Source organism: Ochotona curzoniae, unplaced genomic scaffold (assembly GCF_017591425.1).
Source record: "Ochotona curzoniae isolate NIBS_2020 unplaced genomic scaffold, NIBS_Ocur_1.0 contig_908, whole genome shotgun sequence".
NCBI lineage: Eukaryota > Metazoa > Chordata > Mammalia > Lagomorpha > Ochotonidae > Ochotona > Ochotona curzoniae.
The window spans coordinates 9,232,056-9,256,527 of record NW_024466607.1 but is presented as its reverse complement, the minus strand read 5'-3'; the positions used below and the strand labels follow the sequence as shown (position 1 = coordinate 9,256,527).

At 57.5% G+C, this 24,472-nt stretch overlaps 1 protein-coding gene across 2 annotated transcripts; it reads right to left on the bottom strand.

Moving 5' to 3' along the window:
• Positions 1-1,512: 1,512 nt before the first annotated feature.
• Positions 1,513-22,258, bottom strand: UROC1 (urocanate hydratase 1). 2 transcript variants are annotated; one of them, XM_040994924.1, is made up of 20 exons: positions 22,073-22,258; positions 20,425-20,555; positions 19,613-19,706; positions 19,023-19,082; positions 18,615-18,743; positions 18,403-18,464; positions 16,623-16,689; positions 16,384-16,527; positions 15,569-15,657; positions 14,504-14,566; positions 14,119-14,298; positions 13,575-13,672; positions 12,931-13,003; positions 12,145-12,266; positions 9,728-9,798; positions 6,353-6,451; positions 5,395-5,494; positions 4,452-4,533; positions 2,643-2,742; positions 1,513-1,718 (listed from the first exon to the last, which is right to left on the bottom strand). In XM_040994924.1, the coding sequence occupies exons 1-20, from the start codon at positions 22,196-22,198 to the stop codon at positions 1,578-1,580; spliced, it is 2,031 nt and encodes a 676-aa protein (XP_040850858.1). In that variant the 5' UTR covers positions 22,199-22,258; the 3' UTR covers positions 1,513-1,577. The 2 variants fall into 2 exon arrangements, with proteins under 2 accessions (XP_040850858.1, XP_040850857.1); XM_040994923.1 differs by having other exon boundaries at positions 14,504-14,644; positions 15,557-15,657; positions 22,073-22,198.
• Between the last annotated feature and the right edge of the window lie 2,214 nt (positions 22,259-24,472).

The following is a 24,472-nucleotide window of genomic DNA, read 5'->3' as shown; positions in this document are numbered from 1 at the left end:
CCCTCCTCCCTGTGCGGCCATGGTCTTCACAGTCATAGTCACGGTGTGGTTGTGGTTAGGGCCTGAGGGTGTGCCCCAAACAGACATAGTGAAGCCCTTACTCCAAAGGGACTCTGTCTGCAGGTGGGGCTCTTACAGACATTTAGAGTTCAGTAAAGTCATGAGCTACAGAAACACTTTCCCAGGGGCCTGCCTAGCTGGCTCCACTTCATCTCATAGCCGGAAAGAGGCCAGGGGTCACGCCTGATGGCAAGGCCGGATGACTGGAAAAGCAAGTATTTCCATGGGGCCACTGGCTGTCCAGAGCAACTCAGGGTTGTGTTGGCAACCGACTGGGGGAGGGGCCTCTAGGAGAAGAGGAAGTGGCCATGATGGGGGAGGGAAAGAATCCAGCCCCTAGACACCTGCACTCTGGTCTCCTTCTGTTTTTGTTTAGGCTGGGTTAAGGCCTAGTTAGGGTGCAGGGGGGATAGAAATGGGGTTCATGGTCCAGGCTACCCTGCCCTTGCCAGTGAAGTTGCCACAGGATCCCATTCCCTGCTGTTTCCCTGTAGGTGAGAACACATGAACGACTGGCTTCCTAGCACAAGGTGGGGGTTCGTGCCTACCAGTAGGAGAGTCAGCCAAGCCTCCTTCACCTCTCCCCAAAGGGCGTGGCCTGCGTCCCCTGTGTGAGCCCAAGGATGTCAGTGTCCCCACTCCTGGGTGGGCTTCTGGGGGGAGGGGTGGTCTTTTTCCCACCCTCCCCCGGCCCACCATGCTTCTGTCTTCCTCCCCACCCTGGCTCAAAGCAGGGGATAAGCGTGCAGTCCCTCAGAGACCTGCCTGCTGGGGTGTGGCAGAGGCAGGGCCCAAGGCAAGGGGGTGCTGTAAGAGGGGGAGTCTATCAATCAAGAATAGGGGCCTTGTTCAGGACCTTACACCCAAGAGTGGAGCCAGACCCTGGGGGCTGCAAGGTGCCAGTCTCAGAGGATGACGAGACTCCCGAAGGACCCCCAGGTCCCAAGCAGGGCTTGTGGGATATTACTACAGTCTGCACACCCAGCCTGACAGCCAGCCAGCACAGCTCTTCTTCACCCTTTATTCTGTTTGTCTTCCTCCTCACACTGCTGCATAGCCCAGGGTATGCTCCAGCCCTTTGTGTCCCCAAGCCCGGGGCACTGGAGGACAGATGACAGTACTTGTCCAGACAGAGGGATAGAGAGCAAGCTTCGGACAAGGGACAGGCAGGCGGGAGGTGGAGCATGAGGACCAAACCGGCCGAACAAGCCCAGGAGGACCCTGCTTGCTGTGCAGCTCAATCAGGAGCCAGGCAGGTAATTCCTCAAAGCCTCCAGGCACCTGTTCATGACAGGCTGGAGGAGGATTCAGCTCTGCCCACGACATCCCCGGTCCACCTGGGGCTGAGCACAGGTCACGGGCAAAGGGTTTCAGCTCTGCGGGGTTCCTCTGGCTCATCTTTACGATGGGGCCACTTGAGGTACCTCTCCAGGGGCTCCACCCCAGGGAGAGCCAATGATGTCAGGTGCTGAAGCCCAGGAGGGGGCTGGGAGGAGGGGACAGAGGGGATCCAGGGTTCAGGGCCGCAGGGCCTGCTGGAGCAGGCGCTCATCTGCCACCTCGTGGGGGAGCGTCACCACCAGGCCACTGTTCTCCTGCATGGTCTGACAGATGATCTCGCGAGCCTTCTGGTTCCCGGACCAGCAGCGCCGGGCCACCTGGGGAATGCAGCATGGAGTGTTGGCACCACCACCAGAGGTTCCCACCTCCACCCTGCTGTGCCACCACAGGGACTCTGCCTCGGAAACACCCTGCCCCATCCACTTTGGGACCTCAGAGGTCATCTTTAAGCTTCTGTCGCCACCCTGCCACCCCACCCTTGGGAGTCTGCCTCCCAAACACCTGCCCCATACACTTTGCGACCTCGGAGGTCATCTGTAGTTTCACTCTTTGATGTCTGCCCCACCTGCAGCTCAGGCCTCCTCCTCTCTTGCCCAGACCATCCCTCCCTCCCGACTTCATCTCTTCTCTGACCGGAAGCTGATGGATATGCCACCTGCCCCAGTGCCCCCATCTCCAAGAAAGAGCTCGTCTCCCCCAGGGAGGCACAGGGCCAGGAGCTTTGGGCCTGCTCTTGCCTCAATTCTTTCCCCAGTCCACTTCCTCCTCTCCACCTGGCCTCTCCTGGATCAGGCTTCCTTCCTCCCCCTGCCCACTGCCCACACATGCACAAGCCTTCCCCAGTCTATCTGTGCTTGGCAATTAGTGAGGTCTCCCTGAGCAAAAGTGGGCAGAACTCTCCCAGCCACTCATGGGCTTTTGTCCTTGGCTCCTCAAATCCCTTCCTCCTCACCCTCCCTGACCTCTGACCTCCATCATCTCCTGGTCCCCCAGTGGCTGTAGTGTGACTGTGGCAGGATTCCACCTGCCCCTGCCTTTAGAGAGGTGGAAAGATACTTTGAAATCCAGCGAGGGGACAGGGACAGGGCCACCTGGGACAGCCAAAGGCTAGATTAGGGTGTAAGGCCAGGGCTTGGAGGGTGTGGGAGCCTCTGACTGCTGTGGAGGAAGCATGCCCAGAACTTGGTCTCGTTTCTGCCCAGGGGCAGGAGGGGGCACTGGGGAAGCTGGGGGCAACTCACGCCGTTGGAGACATCCCAGCTGAGCATCATCCTGGCTTTCTGTTCAGCCTCCGGGGTCCCATCCAGCACGAGGCCGAAGCCCCCGTTGATCACCTCGCCCCTGCAAACAGGCGGCACAGGGTTCCAGTTTACGCCCTGGGCCGACTCTGCACTGAGCAGACGGAAACAATGTTTTGCAAGCGTTGGCAGCAAGGAGACCTGTCTTGTGTGGCCCACCCTGCAGCCTGCAGACCTGCTACACACAAAAGCCAGGTAGGGAGGGGGCACACGCGGGCCTCTGCCTGCTGTTGCTCAGCTTTCAGCCAGTCCACCTTGACCTATCCAGTGTCATGTCCTGCTTCAGGCCTGCCCACCCACAAACCAGCCCACCTTGGCCTCTGTCTGCTCCAGCTCCAGTTCTGTGAGTGCAATCCTGCAGAGACACCTCCTTGAGGCCCCCTAGCATCGCTCCCTCATCGTCTGATATAACTTCCGGATCTTCCTAGGAATCCTAGTTACTGGAGGCCGGGATCCTTTAGTTTCACGATTTCTTGCCTCCTAACTAGCTCCTCTGCTGTTCGGACCCTGCATGCTGCAGGTTCTCCTTTGAGTTTATGTCCTCGGGGATGCGAGTGGCATCCCTGCACTCTGCTCTCTTCTCCATCAGCCTAGGACACCTGCACCATCCTCATCTTCTGTGTCATTACCCAGGGGAGTCTGTGCTGTGCCTCTGGGCTTGCTGGACCAGCTTCAGCTCTGCTGTCAGTTACACACCCAGGAAACACCCTTGATATTGCCAGTCCTGCTCTTGTTTTTTCTCCTTTCTACGCCCAAAATGTGAATCCGCTTTCCCTGACTCAAACTCCTGAGGCCACTAGCTTTACCTGTTTCCCTGCCCATCTGCCAGCAAGCTAAGAAGCCCTGTGTCCTCTGCCCAAGGAGGCTGACCCAGAAAGGGGCAGATCCTTCTGAGGCTAGGTGAGAAAGTAGACACGGGGATTTGGCAGGCATCTGCCACGTGAGTTACTCACTGTGAACAGTAACATGAGCATTAGCAGATGTGAGATCTTTCCCTAGCAGCACCAGCACTCACAGGGCACACTGGGGATGTAGCTGAATAGGGGGTAAGGCTGAGAGCCAGGTACGCTGGCACCCAGAGCCTGAGATCTCTCACCGCACCCCCCACCAACACTGTCCTACCCCACCCTAGCTCAGCTCCTCAGGTGGGACCTGCTCAGGGTGGGAACGAGAAAGGAGCTTCAAAAAGCCAGATTGGGGCCTGGCACCATAGCCTAGCAGTTAAAGTGCTCGCCTTGCACGCCCGGGATCCCATATGGGCACTGGTTCTAATCCTAGCTGCCTTGCTTCCCATCCAGCTCCCTGCCTGTGGCCTGGGAAAGCAGTCAAGGATGGCCCAAGGCCTTGGGACCCTGCACCTGTGTGGAAGATCTGGAGGAGGCTCGAGGCTCCAGGCTCCTGGCTTCGGATCGACTCCGCTCTAGCCGCTGTGGCCACTCGGGGAGTGAATCAATGGATGGAGGATCTTCCTCTCTGTCTCTCCTCTGTATATCTGACTTTCCAACAAATAATAAATACATTTTTTAAACAAAGCCATATTGACATGACAAGGATGTCACTGATGTCCTGTGTGAAACCCAGAAAGGTGAGCGGGCACAGGCAAGGTCCCCCTCCCCGGATGCCCTCTTGTCCCACGGCCTCCCAGATGGCATGGGAATGTGAGGGAGTGAAGCTGTTCTGAAGGAGGGGGTGCCTGGGGAGAGAGCCCCCGGGCCCAGCCCCACCCCCAGGCGCTGTATTGGGAAACCTTACCAGCCCACACCGCCTCCATTATGAAGGGCAACCCAGGTGGCCCCGCGACAGGCGTCTCCCACAAAGTTCTGCACTGCCATGTCTGCAGGGGACAGGGAACCACTGTCAGTCCCTCCCTGAACTGGGCAGACTGGGCAAAGGTGGCAGGTGGGGGGACCAGGGATGGGTTAGTGCTTCAAGAACCTGGGCTGGAACACAAGGGCCGAACTGCCTGTCCTCTTGCCCTGCAGGTCTTCTGCCCCAGCACAGAATGCCAGCTACGGGGCAAACAGATGGAAAGGGACATTGGCTCCAGGGTCAGCCAAAGGGGCAGGGACCAGCTTTTAAATAAACAGCCTTTTTGGACCCCCTCAGAGAGCTTAGGTCCCAGTTTGACCATCTAATGTGACACAGAGGAGGTTGCGACAGGTCACCTGCAGTGACAGGAGGGGCCCAGGCTGCTAAGATGAGCTGGCCTGAAACCACAAAGCCCATGGGGACACAGACACAAGGATGGTTGTGCTCTCTCTTCCGGCAGGCTTCTCCACCAAGAAGCCCATGGGGTGCTCACGGGGAGGCAACCAGAGAAATCCTAAGAACCTTCTCCTGCTGTCAGCCAGGGCAGGGAGGTGAGGGTGGGCAGGGAGGTGAGGGTGGGCAGGGAGGTGAGGGTGGGGAGGGGGTCCCAGGCCAAGAAATGCAAGAAACACGGCTCTAGACTCTAGAAAAGGCAAAGCAGCAACTTCTCCCCCTGGAGCCTGAAGTGGCAGGACCAAGTCCACTTACAAGCCCAGGGCACCTAACCAGCCAGCCCCGTTTGCTTGGGCACCGGGCGGAAACCCCAAAGCCCTTGGCTGGGCGGCCCTACATCCTGCTGCCACTTCCCTGGTGTGATTCACGTTTGTGTCTAAAAGAATGCATCAGTCTGAAGTCTCAATGTCAAGTCCACACTCCATCTCCTCACCTGCGCAGAAGGCGGAGCCGTCATAAATGTTGGAAGTTTCCCGAAAGGGGCTGTCGGTGCCACTCACGTCGTGGTGGTCTCGGCTCAGGACCACCGGCGCCTACAGCAGGGAAGGAAGTAGGTATGGGCCGGCAGCGTCCCCTGCTGGCCATCCGGCAGAAGACAGAGGACGAAGGTGAGGCCAACCCGGAGCCTTTGGGGTTCCCCGCCTTGCAAATGGGCGCTTGCCAGCAAGGGCAGCGCCAGCCGTTTCTGACGCCATCCGCAGCCGTGAGCACAAGGTGGAGACACCAAGTTGGATTTTCCTATAAGTGTGAATGACGGTCTCTGTTCCCCTACAGAGCTCAGGACGCTCGGGGCAGGGTCTGGGAGACGCAGCGCCCCAAGTGACAGAGCACCCAGTGCAAGCCCCAGGTCAAGTGACGTGGTGGCCCTGGGGTCCTTGATTAAAAAAGCTTCAATGGGCTCCATTTAAGAAACGGAGCCTACTAAGGCGAGGCCCTGCAAGCACGTGCACTTGGAGACCCGTGTCCTTGTTAAAGGGCAGAGCTAATGCGGAAGGAAATGGGCAGAGCTGAGGGCACACGTGCCATGATGGCGTCCAGGCTTCATGTCACTGTTTTCACAGAGGGGGACACGGAGGTCCAGAGAGCACCTGATGTGCCTGAGGTCACACAGTAGGCACAGGTCAGAAGATGGGGTACATCACTCCCGGCTTCCAGTTAACTCTCTCCACCATGAACTGTGACACACAGAGGGTCCCAGAGGGGCAGCTGGCTCCCCACCAGTGTGCTCTCCCTCCTCCTTCCCCAGCTCCCCAGGTAGAGCCTGGGTCCCAAGGTGACCCCCCTGCCCCACAGCAACCAGCTGCTGAGACCAGCAGTGGCCCTCTGCCTGAAGGCGAGGGGGTCTAAGGAGGGGGCCGGTGACACAGGCACATACACAGAGGACACAACACCTTGATCTTGCCACGGGCAATGGCCTGGTTGATGGCCACAGCGATGGCGATGCGGCCTTTCTGGTCCGAGTACAGGATCCTTGCCTGCGAGCCCACCACCTGCAGAGGGAGAGGCAAGAGACGCCTCAGCCAAGAGAGGGACCATGTCAAGCACTGGAGATACAAGAGAGAGATTAGGGTGACACTGCTGTCCCGTCGTCAGCGAATGGCCCCTAGAGAGGCCTTGGGGGTCCCCTGGGAGCAGGACCACTGTCGAGGCTGTGGGTCCCTAGGCAGAATCTCAAGCTCATCAGTTTCAACGTGTCCTCAAGCACACAGGGACCCCCCCCCCCAACGCCCCTCCACGAGCTCATGCCTGGAGCAGCTCATGCCGCTGGCCTCCACTCCTGTTTGGGAATTTTAAGTGCTGCAGAAATTTCCAGATTTCTTGGATCCAGACGGAGTGGGGAAAGAAATGGTGAGGAAGCGACCCTGGACCGCCAACCGCACCAAGCATGCTCGTTAACAACATGAATTGAATGTGTAAGAACAGGAGGTGCCTACGGAGAGCGTTGTGCCAGCCACAGTGCCAACACCACCTGGCGTGGTTTCAAATCGGGCTTTCACGCCTGTTATGCACAAGTTCTCATGCGTCACTCCTCCAAGAAAGACGATGTCATTGTCGTCCAAAACTCTCTCTTACAGGTCAGGAGACAGGGGCATGGGAAGGCTGAGCAACCCACACAGAGGTTGGAACTGGGATCCTGGTGTCTGTATGTCTGGGGGTGGCACCTCTTGAGGACACTGGCCCCTGTTTCCAGGAGGCAAAGCTTCAGTGATCGAAAATGAGTCATTGCTTAGCCCCAGGATGGAATCCGGCCATGACTAGGGTCCAGAGGGTACTGCTGGCATGGGTAGGCATAGTGCACGCACTTTAGGTAACATGTAATGTGGGGTCACCATCCTTCACAAGGCCCAGCAAAGGGGGGGCATTCTGACCTCCGCATGAACAGACCCTGAGGATATGATGCTGAGAGAAATAAGCCAGGGGTTGGCATCATGGCACATCAGGTTAAGCAGCCACCTACAAGGTCAGCATCCTGTGGCAGAGTGTCAGTTTGAATCCTGGCTACTCTGCTCCTGATCCACCTCTCTGCTAATGTGCTTTGCGAGAGCAGTGGCAGATGGTCCAAGTGCTTGGGCTGCTGTCTCATGTGGGAGTCCTGGATAAAATTCAAGGTTCCTGGCTTCTCCTCTCTGTCTTGCTCTCACTCTCTCTCTCTGTAACTTTGCCCTGCAAATGAATACACTACAATAATGAAATAAGGGTAGCTGTTGGGTACAGTGGCCTAAGTTGCACCTTGGGGACATCCACATTCCATACCTGAGTGGCTGGGATCCATTTCACCTCCACTGACCCGATTTCCGGCTGACATGGACCGTGGAGGCAGCAGGTGTGGTCTCAAGTACTTGGGTCATGAAGCCAGGCTCCTGGCTTCAGGTAGCCCAGCCTGCCTATCATAGACGTTTGGGAAGTGAACCACTGGATGCAAGACCTCTCTCTTTCTTTCTTCCTGCCCCCTACCTACCCCTAAATAAAATGAAAATAATTTGCTTTATAATGTAAGCAACTGGTCTGGCCCACAAGTCAACAGTGTGGAGGCATAGGAACCATGGTTTGCCTGAAGGAAGTAGGGTCTGCCACAGCCGCCTGGCATGGGCCAGGGCAAAAGTGGCAGGACCCAGTAAGGGAGGCAGCCTGGCATCTGCTGGTGAGTTGGGGCTTGGCCAGAATAGCTAGTCTACTTGCTTCCTTCTTCTTGCAAGTTCCAAGCACACAGCTCTTATTTTACTCACACCTGCTCCTCAAATCCGTTTTGTAAAACTTCCAGTGTAAATTGATGTCGCAATTTGGCTCCAGCACTGGTAGAAGAACTGGGGAGGAAGTGAGACAAGGCTGCCAACTTGGTCAAGAGAGAACAGGAGAAGAAATGGCACAGAAGTCTTTAACACAGACTCCCTTCTGTGATCACCAAGCCAAGGGACGGGGACATGGCAGTGGTGGCATAGGAGCTTAACCACCTGCCACACTGGCATCTCATGTGGGGCTGAAGGTCACATCCCAGCTGCTGCACTTCCAGGCAAGCTCCCTGCTCATGCACCTGGGAAGGATGGTGTGACTCCTCGGACCCTGCTCCCTGATGGGAGACCAGGATGGAGTTCTATGTTCCTATCTTTAATATAGTCCAATCCCAGCCATTACAGCCACTGGGGAGTGAACCAGCAGATGGAAGATCCTTGTCTCTCTGACTCTCTCTCTCTTTCTCTCTCTCTGTAACTCTGCCTTTCAAAGAAATAAAAATGAAATGAAAAGACAAAGGATGAAGACAAGCACAGCCCCATCCCTGCAGCCATGTCACAAGGCTCACCCTGGCCTCCTCCTTCTGTGTCCCCTACACAGACATGCTATGGCCCCTCCTTCAAGGCTCACTCCTCCACCCCACATCCCACCTGCAGCTACAGCCTCCCTGAGCCCCAGGCGTTCCTCCCACTGGGAAGGGGGTCTCCTGGAGCCTGTGGTTGGCATAAGAGGTTTTGTGGCTGTGGGATTAATGCAAACCACAGCTCAAGGTTGAGAGCCCAGGAGACCAGAGCTGTCCGTCGATCCCTGCCACCCCAGGCCAAGGACCCACTGGGCCACACGAGGCCCACAGCTGAAAATGCATGTACCAAATGTCCTCTCTGTTGTCCTCCATCCTATCGGCGCCCTTAGCCTCCCCCTGAGGATGGCCCAGCTGCTGACACCAACCCAGCATGTAGTCCTGAACACACGTCAGATGGCAAGCACTCTGCAGGGAGCAGCCCCCGTCCTGCTCTCACAGGCAGGATCCCAATCGTGGGCTGGGACGGGGCCACGTGCTCAGACCCAGACACTGCGGTCCGCGTGCGGCCAGGGCCCCTTGGAGCACCACTTCAACCTCCGCAGACCAGACAGAGGGGCGGAGTCACACGGCTGAGAACACGGCAAGGGACCCAGGCCTGGCCCAGTGGATCTTGCTCCAGAGTCTGAGCATTCTGTTTCCACAGGGCCACCCCTGCCATGCCACCGGATGAAGGGCAATGGACTGACTCAGGCCACAGCACCCCCGAACTCCAGGCTACACACCCCTCGCTGAACTTGTCTGGTAGTGCTGGGACACATAATGGGGACCATTTAGCACCTGCAGCCTTTCTAAGCACACAGCCTGGCAGGATGACGCATGCTCAGTGTGGCACCAGCACCGTGCTCATGGGTTGCTGGGACTCCACCCGCTGGCTTGGAGTGTCCTCCAGCTGCCCCCTGTGGGCCTGCGCCCAGCGCTACTGCTCTCTTGGCCCCTGGCCCCATGCCCTTACCAGGCGGTGCTTGGCAGCCTCTCGGATCCAGCGGATATTGTCCAAGTACTGCAGCTTCACAGATGGCCTCACTGCGGGGTGTGGGGAGAGCAGAAGAGGGTCATGTGCCACAGCAGCCCCCGACCCTGCCACCCGGAGGGCCTGACCTTGCCCTGGAGCCATGCCTCGGACCTAGCACCCACCCCATACCATGCCAGCCTTACTGACTTCAGGAGATGCCAACAGTCCTGTGAATGACTGCATGGGCACATGCAGCCCTGTAGTGCCCTCTCTCCTCCGAGAGGGCCTGCTGAGCACAGACACACCGTGCCAGGCTCAGGAATGGCAGCTACTGTAGCTGTGATGAGAACAAATCACTGGGGTGTGGTGAGGGGAGACCTAAAGCTGTCTGAGAAGGTTAACAAACTGAGCACTAAGGGCCAAGAGTCAACTCGCACGCTGAGAAGCAGCACGTGTAAAGGCCCTGGGGCAGGGCCAGGCTCAGCCCATCCTGGGAGGACAAGCCTGTGAGGGCTCAGGCTGGAGGAGTATGGCGGCAGGCAGAGGCCCAGGTGCCCAGGAGCCAGTCCATTCTTGCTCCTGAGAGCACATAAGGCATTTGTTCTAGAATTCTATGAGCCAAGGATTAACATAGAGGTCATTGATATTTTAAAGAAATTAACTCATATATATTTTTAAAAATGTGTCAAAAATGAAGAGAATACACAAAGGCTATCACCTCCTCGGACTTTACCACACTTTCCTGGGAACTGTCCTGCCAAGGTCATCTGTCCAGTGGAAATGCCGCAGGATGGCGTGGGCCTCTCCCTGGATGGCCCAGTCCCAGACACAGGGCCACCTAGGCCATGTTGGCAGTGCCCATGCCACAGTCAGCAACGGCTGCAAGAGCCCAGTGGTTCTTCCAGGAGGGCTGATGGCTAAACATCCAGCAGTCCACCTGCTGTGGGCAGGGTCTCTGCCCCAGGTTTCCTGCCCACAGCAGGTGGCCCTGTTTAACTTCAGCCTGGTTCTCCAGCCCCACCCCAGCCCAATGAACCTGCAACTGGCTTTAAAGTGGACAGCAAGGTCAAAGGACAGGTCCAGAGGAGGGTATCTCTAGACCTGCCAAAAAGCCCCAGAGAAAGGGGAAGGGGAGAATGGGGAGTGTGCAATGGCTCACTTGGCTAATCCTCCCCTAGCAAAGTGCCAGGATCTTATATGTGTGTTGCTTCATGTCTCAGCTGCTCCACTTCCCATCCAGCTCTCCGAGTATGGCCTAGGAAAGTGGTGGAAGATGGCTCAAAGCATTGAGACCCTGCACCCACATGGGAGACCTGGATGGCACCCAGCTTCAGGTCAGACCAGCTCAGCTCTGGCCATTGCGGCCACTTGGGAAGTGGACCAGCAGACGGAAGACTTTTCTGTCTCTGCTTCTTTCTGTAAAAATCTGTCTTTCCAATAAAAATAAATGAATCTTAAAAAAAAAAAAAAAGCCATGGTGGGGACAGGCAAGGGCTCCAGCAACTGAGGAAGTTTTGTCATAGCACTGCCTTCTCCCCCGAGGCTGATGGACAGTGTCCAATACATGCACTTAGAGCAGGCTCTGGTCAGGCAGGCTCAGGCAGTCATCACAGGACAGGACTCAGACCCAGCATCGAAGACTGTGGTTAAGGTGCCCATGTGCTGGGGACATGTGCTTGGGGGTCTTCCCTGGCTCCAGCTTCCTGCCAGTGCAGATCCTGGCAGGCAGCATAGGATGGCATAGTACCTGGGTATCTGCCCCTTCTTCGGGGGGCCTGGCTTGTGCTTCTGGCTAGCAACTTGAGCCCGGCCCAGCCGTGGTCACTGGAGGTACGTCAGCAGTGACTCACTGGCTGAGAGCTTACTCTCTGGCTGTCTCCCTGTCTGCCTCATATACACATGAGGTAACTCAAGATGAACGTGAGAGGCACAGACCTAAGGGAAATCTCCATGGGCCTGGTACAAGTGAAAGGTCATGATGCCCAGAGTGGTGGGGGCAGCTCAGCCTGAGACACAAGCTGAGGTGTACTCCCGGGGACATGGCCGTGGGGGACAGCAGGGACAGGGTGGCAGAGGGACTGTGGGATATCCAGGGCAGCCTGAATGTCAGTTTCCTGAGCCCTGGGAGCCATCTGAGCATGAGCCTCTTGCAGTGATTACCATGTAGCAGAGCTGAGGTCCCCTCTGGAGGGCAAGAACTCAGTGTCCATGTGGCACCTGCATGACATCTGGGGACCAGGTCTCCCCCTGGCTTTCCAGGAGGTTGAGCCCTTTGGTGTGGTCAGCTGAGAACCCAGTAGGCTCAAACCAGCCAGTGGCATGTGGGATCCCAGGGAGAACAGGCATCTTGTGCCTACAGAGGCAGCAGTTCTAGGGACCACCCAACCCCCACAAGTGTCCCCACCCAGTGGTGTCACCTCCAGCAGCAATGACATCCTCCAGCACAGATGTGGCCAGCTGGTCTGTGACGGCCAGGTCCTGGGGATCCCCTGACGTGCATACCCAGCGGAAAGGCCCAAATCCCTGGGAGAAAATGTCCCTGCAAGGACACAGCCTCCTCAGCTGCCACTCCCAGCTGCCCACACCTACCGGCTAGGCCAGGAATGTGCAGCAGGCGGACAGACCTGTGACACCGAGGTCAGCATCCAGCACACGGGCTGGGAACCCTAAGTCCCGACATGGACAGAGTTCAGAGGACCCCTGATCCCCTGTGCCCATTCCCAGCCCTCCAAGTACCCCCACCCTCCATGGCCCTTCCAGAACTCTGCCTGCCCTCTCTCTAGCTCTGGCTGCAGGCTGTTCAAGATGCTGCTGCAGGCCAGCCACAGGTCAGCCACTGACACTCAGGAGTTTGGAGAAAGGAGCCAGTGTGAGGACCTGGCCTTGGGTGATGTCACAGGGGCTGAACCAGCCTTCGCAGGTGGCAAGTTCCTGAGGCCAGTGACCTTAGGTGCACAGGCCCAGGGCTCACTCAGGGCTCCTGCACCTGCAAGAGTTAGCTGGGTGCAGCCCCTTGGGCTTCCTTCCTTTGTCCCATGCTCAGAAATTCTGTGACCCATGCCCAGACGTCTCAGGCCACCAGCAGGTCTCAGTGGCAGTCAGAGGTTGAGATTTTGCCCTCCTGGACGGCTGGGCCCCAGGCCCTAACAGGGGATGCAGGCAGCAATGGGTGTCCTAGAACCAGTGGCTACCTGGTCACTTACCCCATGATGTGCTGGACATATGAAGGGTAGCGGAATTCCATCTTATTGGCACCTTTTTTCTCCACATCTGCCCCTGTAGACAGAGGCATCAGCCCCAGGTGAGCACATGAGGTCCACAAAGAACTCCGTGGGAGGCTGGGAGGGACCAGAGGGGTCCCCTTTTAAATAAAAGAAGGAGGAGAAGGCAGACATGGCCTGAGATGGCAGATGGCCATTTGTGTGCCTCAGGACATGGAGTCTGTGAAGGGAAAGAGGCACACCATCCCAGGGAGGAGGCGGGGCAGGGCCTGAATGACAGAGGCACCTGCCCCACAGCTGGGGAGCGTGTTTCCCATCACAGCAATGGACAGCAGCATCCTCAGGCACTGGAGCGCAGACCTGAGCCTTGCACCTGCTCTCCTGACAGTAGGTCATGTTCATCAAGCACGTGGGGACACTGGGGCCCAGAGAGGGTCCCACCAGCAAGCCCAGCTACCAGAAGGAAGGCCTGGGCTGAGGGACAGGGAAGTCTCCCTTTGCCTTACCTGGATGACTCCACTCTGAATGTGAAGTGGGAGAGGGAAGAACTTACAAAGGGAAACTGGGAACCCCAGAGCAGGGGCAGGTGTGAACCGCCCAGGCCCAAAGTCCCTTCCCTCTCCCACCTGCTCTCTGGGCCTCCAGGAGGAAGGCGTTGCCGTAGTCCCAGAAGAAGAAGTGTTCCTGGGCCAGTCTGTTGATGGCTGAGACCTGCCTTCTCAGGCTGCAGCAACAGGGGAAGGGGGGTGTCAGTTCCACCCATCAGGGAGGCACCTGAGCGGCCTGTCCCTCCCATTTCCCTGTTCATTCAACTTGCTGCTGACTTCTAATCCCGGCACCAAGGAGAGTCTGGGGCCTTGGGGGGCTGCCCCCTCCAAGCCCACTCCACCCCCTGCCACTTCTGCCCCTAGTGCCCTGCTGAGTCCTCCAAACACCCTCAAAGAAGATACTGTGGCCAGGAGTCGCACTAGGAAATAGGGGCTTTGCCCAGCCTTCCCAGGAGGGGTGCATGTCCCTATGACCAACCATGATCCCATCTAACAGGAAAAGGCAAATACACAGAGAGGCTGTAATCCTGCCTGGGGCAGCACAGCTGGCCACTGGAGAAGCAGGAGTGCTGACAGTAGGATGAGTCAGGCTGCCCAGGGCAGCAGTGTGGGCTGCCCTCACCTTTCCTGCACCAGGGCCTTGAATGCAGCAGGGTCAGATGCCATGAGGCTCTGGGCCTCCGGGAAGCTGAGCTGCACCGGATAGTAGCCGCCGTTGAATGGGTTGTGGCAGGACGTCTGATCTGAGCCCAGGTCCACCAGGAGCTCCCCGGTTGTATCCAGTTCATAGACCAGGCGCTCCCTGGGGAAGCCAGGCAGGATGGGTGGCGGGGGTGGCAGTATACTGTGCCACCCTCATACCTGTCAGCAGGTCTGTGTCCCCCTGGGCAAGGTGGCAGATTGGCCACGGTAGAGACAGAGAACCGCTGGGTTAGCATTGAGGCCTCTGCCAGAGGATCTGGTGTCTTGGGGTCCCTGAGGTCACCAACTTAACACCTGCCACTCACCAAAGATCCACCACATTGCCATGGTAACCAAGGCTGAGCACCTCCTTCTTTTTCCTTGCTTCCCTGAAAGGATACAGAGCAGGAGAGAGGACCTTGCCACAGCTGCTCACAGCTGCCCACAGCCTCTCCCCCACCCACCCCCTCCCAGGGGACTGGCAACAGGAAACACACCTGTCCAGGCTGTTCGGTTTCTTGAATCCACATATGCACACACATGCATACACATGAGCAATGCATGTAGTGTGCACATGCGTGCAAGCACACACATGCTCACATGTGCACACAGTGTGTGTCTTCTTACTCAGGGAGGATCTCTGCTAAGATCCCTGGCAGCTGAACCCTGTCTGCTGTGCCCCATGCTGCCCATATACCCCAGGGTCAAGTTCAGCTTATTAATCAGGCACAGTAAGCGATGCACAACAACCCACTTGGGAGAAACTCAAGCAGTCATAACCATGTACTGGAGTTACAGCTATTTGAAACTGAAGAATTCTTTATTTCTAGAATTATCCAACTATTATTTCCAGAATGCTGTTCACCGGGGGCAACTGAAGCTGCTGAAAACAAAACTGTGAAGAAGGAGGGGTCACTCCCCTCCACAGACACACACTCCTGCAGACGCATACACATGTACACACACGCGCACACACATATGTACAGGCACAAGAGGACACTCGTGTACACACGGAGATATGCACATAGAACCAACTCCACAGCTCCCCTCCTCCTCCACAGGCGGGCAGCTGTGTACCTGCCACGGGACAGGCTCTGTGAGGCCACACGGTGGCTGAGCTTGGGAGCATCACACACTGACAGGACACCCATGAGCCGTACATCAGCGCACCACGGGCACAGACCCGATGACTTCCGGCGGGAACAGAATGTCTGCAGTTGTCTCTCCCTCTCTCCTGTGATGCTGTCATAGCATGACCTCTGGGAGGGTGGTGCCCACCTGGGCCAGCTGCCATGCGTTCATCATGCCCATGCGGAGCAGCTCAGCCCTCCCCAGGCCTCTCTGCAGGTTTCCCCACATCCCCTCGCGCTGAGCTGAGCGTGGGCCTGTACCTGAGTCTCTCAATGCAGCGGTCCAGGCTGTCGGTCACTTCCATCAGCCAGCCCTGCTGGTGGCGCTTCACAAGAGCCGCTTTATCCACCTGGGGTCACAAGACACAGGCCACACAGTGACGCACGGCCCCTAAGGGTGCCACGCTCAGTAGGAAAGCACCACCCTCCACAGAGATCACCCTGCCTTTCCCGCAGTCTGGGGGCAGGCACTGAGCCACCCTCATGCCACCTGCCCCTCATCAGCACAGCCTGGGTTTTCCTCAGAATGACAGTGTGCCCAGCCCCGTGACATACATCACATCCCAGCCGACCACAGCAGCCTGTGGTCTGTTTCCACCCTCTCCTGGGAGGAAAGAGTTCCTGGAATGGAGCTTTCCTACTCAGAGTTGTCTCACAGCTTCCCTCCTTGCTTCTTCCTGTCTCAGAAGTTGATGGCTGGTGCTTGAGTGGCACCATTGCACTTGTGGGGAATCTAGAGATGTGGCCCTGCCGTCTCTGAACTACAGAACCCGGGCCAGCATAGCTGGTTGCATGAGAAAAACAACACAAACAAAACAACAAAACCTTCTTTATGGAAGTATCTGCAGGTTGGTTTGAGATACGGGTATAAATGGTGCAGGTGTAACGTCAATGCAAGACAAATCACACAGTTGTGACTAATCAAAACTCCTGGTCTCCTTTCTGTTTCTCCTGTCACCTTTCTCTGGGGAAGGCGGGGGAGGGTCCAGGGAGGAAGGCGAGGGGTCCAGTCACAAAGGAAGGAGGGGGTAGGCAGGGCTGCAGACAGGAGCGTCCCCCATCCCCAGCCAGCGCACCTCCGCGATCACACCAATGCAGCCCACGATGACGGCGGCCTTGGCCTGAGCCCCACTCATGCCACCCAGCCCAGAGGTGACAAAGACCTTCCCAGCCATGTCCTCTGCCCCCAGGTACCGGCGCCCGGCGTTCAGCACGGTGAGCTGCAGAGAGAGGAGGTCGCTCAGGCACAGCCACTACCCAGGCCCCACAGCCACAAGCCACCCACCGCGGCGAGGTCTGGGCCTTTTCCTCTTACCACTGTGCCGTGGACAATCCCTTGGGGCCCTATGTAGCAGTAGCTGCCCGCTGTCATCTGGCCGTACCTGCCCACAGAGAGAGCGAGAGAGGGGCAAGCATGGGCTGAGGCCGGGGACAGGATCCCACTTCAAAAGACTTCAAATGAACGGTTAACTACCCCGAAAGACAAAACCAAATTTTATTCTCTACCAAATGGTTGTGTATTTGCTTGTTTAAAACAGCCATGCTGGGCCCGGCGCGGTGGCGCAAGTGGTTAAAGGTCCTCTCCTTGCACGCCCGGGATCCCATATGGGCGCCGGTTCTAATCCCGGCAGCCCCGCTTCCCTTCCAGCTCCCTGCCTGTGGCCTGGGGAAGCAGTCAAGGACGGCCCAAGGCTTTGGGACCCTGCACCCAAGTGGGAGACCCGGAAGAGGCTCCTGGCTTCGGATCGGCATAGTATCGGCCCATTGTGCTCACTTGGGGAGTGAATCATCGGACGGAAGATCTTCCTCTCTGTCTCTCCTCTCTGTATATCCGCCTTTCCAATGAAAAAATAATAAAAATAAATCTTTAAAAAAAAAAAAAACAGCCATGCTGAAGAATATCTGGCCACACAGACAGCAACTGACCGTGAGAAGGTTCTGGAAGCACAGGGGAAGGTGCCATACATTGTGACAGGTGACGGGATATGATGAGGTGGAGCATAAGCATGGTGTCCTGTGGCACACAGCCCAGGGGCCAGGCTGTGGAGGCACACGTGAGCTGGCAGGACACCTTTTCTACATGGGGTGACTGGGCACACCTATGCCAAAACTCTCCAGATCACATGTGGGCAAGCATTAGCTAGACCTGCTCTGGAGGATCTGGGATAGTGTAGGATCTTGTTCTCCACCACAGCCGCCCCCCATGACCACACCTGATGGCAGAGCTGTCAAGCAAGAAACACTCAGGGGACAGCGGCACCAGGGAGCTCTCTGGGGTGGAGGCAGAGGTTAGAAATCACACAGGTGCAGAGTTTGCAGTGCCCATCACATGGGGCATGTTGAGACATGTATTGCCTGAGGGTGCTATGGCACGCCAAGTTAAGTCAACACCTGCATGCCAAATTCCCTATGGATGCCAGTTCGAGTCCTGGCTGCTCCACTTTCAATCCAGCTCCCTGTTAACATGCCTGGGAAAGTAGCAGAGACTGGCTCAAGTTCTTGGGGTCCTTCACCCAAAGGGGAGGCCTGAAGGGGGTTCCTGGCTCTTTTGGGTCTGGCTATTGCAGCAATTTGAGGACTGAATCAACAGATGGAAGATTCTCTTTCTCTTTCAAATAAATGAATAAACACTTTAAAACTTAAAATGTGTGTCTCGCCACGTGCAAACTTCACTTCAAGAAAAACAAAACCACTGAATTCCAATCAGTCAGATTTACAACTCACTTTGTGAGGCACAGAGAAATAAGCTGAGAAAATGAGTGGACCAAGGCACACACAGACACGCAGTGAAGCAAGTGGAGTGGTAGAGAACCACGCAGATTCTTCCAATTTTCTTAGGTTGACATCTCTCATGGTCAGGTATAGGGGGAGAGGCAGAATTCAAAATCATGCTCATATGCTGTGTTGCTCACATATGTCTAAAAACCATGGAATTTATATATAAAAAATAACCTGCTGGAGAACATGAAAGAATGGAACCAATCCCAGCACTCCATTTTAATGGTGGGAGTTTTCAAAACTTATACCCAACTTTGACGTTTTGTTTTAGGGTGAGGTGTGGCTAAGGCGATTAACAAAGGAGAACAGTAACTTACATGGTGACCCCCAAAGCAAAGAGCTTCTCATAGTCCGCCCTGGAGGAGTAGTTGGGAATGACCTGGAAAGGAGGGAGGCAGCAGGCAGAGGTGCTGGGTTTACAAGGGAACCAGGTCACCAGGCTCTCCTCCCAGCCCCTAGCATACCAGCTCCTATGGCCCAACCCACTGTGCCAGCCCTGGCAGGTGCGATGCCCGCCGCTTGGACCCACCATGCCGTTGGTGATGATCAGCCGAGGGGCACCTGGGCTGCTAGGGAAGAGGCCCAGAGGATGTCCACTGTACATGACCAGAGTCTGCTCCTCCGTCATCTTGGCCAGGTAGGACATGGTCAGCCAGAACTGGAGGGAGACCACAGACGGGGCTTACAGAGCCACTCTGGGGCCCCTTAGCCACCACCCTGGTCCCTGCCCCACAATCCAGTCCCTTCAGGTCACCACAGTGCTCTAGAGGGCTTGGCGCCCCCAGTGGTCCCCCACCTCTGCCCATCCTTGTAACTGAAGGGTCACCAGCCCAACTCCAGGGCTGGCACAACAGGCATCTCAGAGGTTGAGACCTGGGATCTCTAAAGGTCCCTTCTGGACCAGAAAGGACAGGGAGAGGCCGCACGGCTCACCTACCTGAGCCCAGTTGTTGAACACCTGCCCGTTTCCTCCATAGGTCACCAGCTCCTGGGGGAACTGCAGGAGACACCAGGGCATATGAGACAAGGATCCAGGCAGGGGCCATGGAGCCACAGATGGATGCGGAGTGGCAGACCCCTGGCCCCTTGCCTGGGTCTGCTGGAAGGGGACCAGGGTCTCACAGGCTGTCCCTCCCATGTACTTAAAGAAGGCTGCAACAAGCTCATGTGGCTGGATCCAACACGGCAGCTAGCAACCACGCTTGCAAAGACTCAGCATGGAAAGAGAGGGCAAACATTTCCCTAAGGACGTTTAGGTGGAAGACTTAAGATCAGAACTTCATGGGTGACTTGGGACAAAATGCAGAATTAAGCTCATTTTGGGCTCACTTTTCCAAACATGTCTGTTACGATGGTGTTGATGGACAGGCTAGTTCTGAGGTTGTGCTATGGAAATGATGCCAGCACCAGGGGGCAGCAGAGGAACAGGGACAGGGGCCTCCCAGTCCCAGCTTTGTAACTTTCTGTGAATCTCCAGTCAACTCCTGCCAGTCTGCTGCACTAGCTCTGGGCTTCCCTGGCTGTTACCTGGGCCACGGCGGGGTCCAGGTTGTTCATGATCATGTGCATGATGGCCGCGGCCGCCCGTGTCCGGCAGGGGTACTGATCAATCGGATAGGCCCTGCATGGGTGGAGGGGTGGAGTGTGTCCAGCTTTCCTCAGGCTCTGCCTCTGGGTAGCATATATTCACGTGTTTGGCCATTCACTCAACAAACACCCCTGGGCACCAGTTCTACCATGGACACCAGACTGGGAGGCACCCAAGGATCAGAGACTGGGACATGACTGGCTCTCAGATGACTCCAGGCCACTCTGGCCTCGGACTGGTGCAGGAGCAACCGAGAGTGATACCAGGGTGCCAGTCTCACCCAGGGAGGTCCTGGCCCACTGCTGCTGGGTGAGGAAGCCAGGGTGAGGCCCAGCCCCACAGGCTTTCACAAGGCCTGTGAATGCCAGGTGCACCACAGTGGGAAATCCCAGCTGGAGTTCCAGGGGCCGGGAGACTGCCTCGGGACCACGCCGGGGGAGGGAGGGAGATCTGCCATGGAACACTAGAATACTCTTGTACCCCAGAAGGCACAGTTCTTCCAGCCTGGGCCGGGAGGGCCCGGTCTTAGACTCTTGTCTGTCAGGTGCCCTGCCGCCCTCTGGCCAGACCGGGGGCCACAGTCGTTCCCGGGCTCCAGACTTGGCAGGTGACAATGTACCACTCCCACTCTGTGTGCAGGGCCTGGATCCCCCACCACTGCTGACCATCCCCATCCCCAGCCTGGTCCCTCCCCGGGGCGCCCTCCCGCTCCTCCTGGGCCCCCTTGGGCACTACGCCCAGCAGTGCTCACTTCATCTCAAGGTCAGGGCAGAACCGATACATGTAGATGTGCCCATACAGCTGCAGCTCCTGGGCGAACTCGGGGGCCAGCAGCTCCTGGACATCTGGCGGGAAGTAGCGCAGGGCGTTCCTCAGTGCCAGCTGCAGGACAGGGGGGGTAACGAGGGCTGGGGGCTTCAGGCCAAACATCCATGGTGGCCTCTCCCCACTGGACTTGCTTCTGCCCTCTCAGAAGGAGCCTACTGCTCCAGGCAGGGCCACCGGCAATGTCACCACCTACAGGAGGCTTTCCATGATTCCCCCAACGATGGCAGACCTCCGGTCCCTCCCGCTTCTTGCCGCTCATGGACCCACCTCTGGCCCCGGAGACTAGGCTGTGGGGCAGAGAGGGACCTGACCAGGACCTCCTAACAGAGGAGGCTTCCAGAACGTCCTTCTGTCTGCTTGTCTTTTTCAGACGCACAGACAGACACCTCCTGGGGCTCAGCTTGTGTCCGGAAGGCTGAGCAAAACACACAGTCATGCAGACTTGATGGAGGTGAGGGTGACTGGGAAATTAGACTTTCAGACAAGTCTACTTGATCTGGGTAAAGTTGCCTTTGAAATTGTTAAGTCTGAGGCAAAGCAACACATCACAAAAGCACAACAGCGGAAAACAAGTTACGGTACAAAGCCAGCAGCTGCCCAGGAAGCCACCGTGGCTGGTGTCTGGGATCAGCTGGAGGGCAGCGACCCTGGCACCACCCCCAGGGCTTCCCAGTCTTCTAGCCCCTCCATGTCCACCTCCAACACAGTCCCTGCCCTCCCGGCTGGTGGAAGGTCAGGGCACTGGTGCCCAGCAGGCAGGTGAGCATGGGGCAGAAACATTAACCAGGCCCCCCCGGCACTGAGCTCGCACTGAGCTGGCACCGAACTGGCCCAAATGGCCTGAGCCCAGCAAGCCACTCCCATCTGTCCCCGTGCTTGCCAGGGAGGGGAAAAACATCTCTATCTGAGGAGTATAGGGGAGAGCCCCTCGTTAATTTTCCCTGTATTTCCCCAAGCCCCTCTCCCACTGTCTCTTTGTAACCGAGTGAGGACAAGAAAGGAGGACACCCATGATATGGAGCAGTGTTACCTGCTTTTGTCCACGTAAGCTCCTCCACAAGTCCCTGGGAAACTGCTCAACAACTGAGAAAGACCCCGGGGCTCGCCATGGCATTGGGCAGCCAGGTTGGGTCAGTCGGATAGGGCATGCCCAACTCCCACCAGCCATGAATGCCCCCGGGTCAGGGAGAGGGGGCAGGTCGTTTGCAACAGAAACCAGAGCACAGTCCACTGGGGCTAAGGTGAGGGCCAAGTTTACTTGGCAGGGATTGGGGCACTTCACACCTGCCTGGCGCCTGTTCCCTCCAGGGAGGTGGCTGTAGCAACACCACTTCCTGTCTGGGTGACCTTGAGCCTCACCTTAATAGGTACTGTGGGGGGGGGGGCACAATCCTACACCCAGAGATGAGCCCAGGGCAGTCACCCCCAGGGAACAGCCAGTGTGGCCAGGTCAGCGCCCAGGAGCTCCTGGAGGCCACGAGAGTGGTGGGGCTGAGGGAGGAGGGGGTGCACAGGTTGGCTGGGGAGGGTGGTGGGGGTGAGGAAGTGGGGTACACAGGCTGATGTCTTACCTGCTGCTCAGCAGGGCTGAGGCCGGGGGTCCTGACCGGGGCATGGGGTACCCCGGCCCGCCGTCCCCGGTTTTCTGGGAGCGGTCGTAGGGGCAGGCCGGAGCACAGTGCATGGAGACTGGACATGCCTGACTGAGAGGGAGGTGGCGGCCTGCACCCTGCACCACGGGAGGTCAGGAAGAGACTAAGCGGTCAGGAACTAGCAGGGCAGGGACCTCCCGCCCCCAGGGCCACCTCCCCCCAGCCCCTCATTGGGCCCAGGCTGTGTGGAAGGAGCCACAGGCAGGTCCGAGGGGCAGGCTGGGGCGTCACCGGCCGATGGGCGGGCTGCTACAGTCTGGACTTGAGGCAGGAGGCTCGGGCTGAGCTGGTGTGGTGGAGAGGGAGCTTGCAGGGCCATAACACGGTTTTCTGTGCAGTCCCATGAGAGCGTTACACATACCAGGGGGCAGAGCCCTGTGACATGGAGGATGTTGCACCCCCCACCCTCCCAGACACCTGTGAGGGCAGCCACCTGGGGGGGACAGGAGTGTCAGAAGCTCAGGTGCGGACAGCCACGTGAGCGCCTGTGCGGACAGGGGGACGTCATCTGCCATCAGCGGGGGAGGCGGTTTCCCTGGTCCTCTCACCCTCCCACGTCACGAAGACTGAGGCCGGAGGTGAATCTTCATGGGGGGTCGGGGGTGGAGCTGGGGCCGCAGAGTCCCTGAAAGCTCGTGGATCACCCATGGCCGTGACGGCCCCAGCCGTGCCTGCATGAGGAGCCTTCTGCGAAAGCCTCAAAGCCTTTGGACACATGAAGTATTTCAGATTTGAGGATGGGGTTCAGCGAACCCTGAGGGTCTGAGGACAGCCCAAGGTCTGTGCTGGCAGGACATAGGGCACGGAGGCCCCCACTATGAGAGGCCGTTCAAGGCCGAGCCGAGAGGGAGCAACAGCTCTCCCCCAGGACAACCACCCCAGCTCTTCCCTTCATAGGGACACGGGGCATGTGGCCTGATTCTTGCTACTATTTCCTAGGCCTCGTCTATAAGAAAGTCTCCATGAAGGACAGGGGTTTTAGCTGCTGGCATTGAGTGGATGTGTGAGTCAGCAGACACGATGCCCATGAGCGGCCAGCAGGATACAGGAGCCACTTCTCTCTCGGGGGAGCTCCTAATGGGGTCTGCACCCGTAGCCAGACCTCTCCACCCTCACACATTGAGATCTGCCTATTTCCAGGCCCGGCTCTGGCAAGGTGGGCCTGAGACGCTATACTCAATTTTGGCCACCAGATGGCAGACAAGAGGACCAAGACTCTGGCACGGAGGGCCGGGGACTAGAGAGGGAGGGTTGGTAGGAGCTTAGGAACATAGGTTTAGATGAGACCAGGAGCCAGCATGGACGTGATGACCAGGCTTGGGATGAGCTGGAGGCTACCAAAGCCGGGAAAGTCACCATGAGGACCTTCCTATCTCTGGGAGCTTGGTTTCCTATTCCTCTGCCACATTACCATTTAAAGTCTCATCTTGAAGCCATTGCAGCTATTGTCTGCTCAATGTTTCTAAGTAGAGCTCCCAAAACTTCCACAAATGCAACCATAAGGAATTTCTGTACGGCACAAGTGGGAGAGGAACCAGAACCACACGCCAAGCAGTAGCCGTGAAACGATCAGGAACACCAAATATTTACAAGTTGCGCACAGAGCTGGTACACAGAGCGCCCAGGCTCTCCCCAGCCCACAGTCCGTGAGTGACAGCAGCAAACTCTGGAGTCCCCACATGTTCCAAGAGCAGCCAGAGTTCAAGGCAGGGTTTGCTCTTCACACCCCCACTGTTCAACCATGATTCACAGGCACACCTCCACACACCCAGGACAACCACCTGCCTGCTGGGGGACCCTGCGGCTCCACTTCTGGGCAGCACGACCCTGGGGGTTGGCCAGGGCTCTCCATCCCCACCTCCACCAGGCTGGCCACCTGTGTTTATCTTTCAAAGCTGGACTTTACTCTCACTCTGTCCTATCTGTGCTGACAGCACCCCTCCCCCTCCCCCAGGTTAGTGCAGGCAACTACCTGGGGGGTAAGATGAAGATAACAGCCCTGAGACCCAGGGTACAGGGTGACCCGGAGACCCTATTTTTTCCTTCCAGAATCTGGCTGCTCCTGACCTGGGGTTCAGGCAGTACCTGGAGCCAATGGAGAGAAGGGCCTGGAGAAGGGGACATGCTTGGGGGAGCAGTGGGACAGGGCCCACTGGATGCCCTGGCTCACCACAGACCTGGCTTAGAAAGGGGCACTGCCCAGGAGTGCCCCCCACCCTGGCCATGTGACAGTACTCCTGCTCCTCCCCCGTCTCCCCACGGACGAGGGCAGATCCCAGGAGCGTCACAGTCCCGCTCTGCCCCGCACAAGTGGCGCCC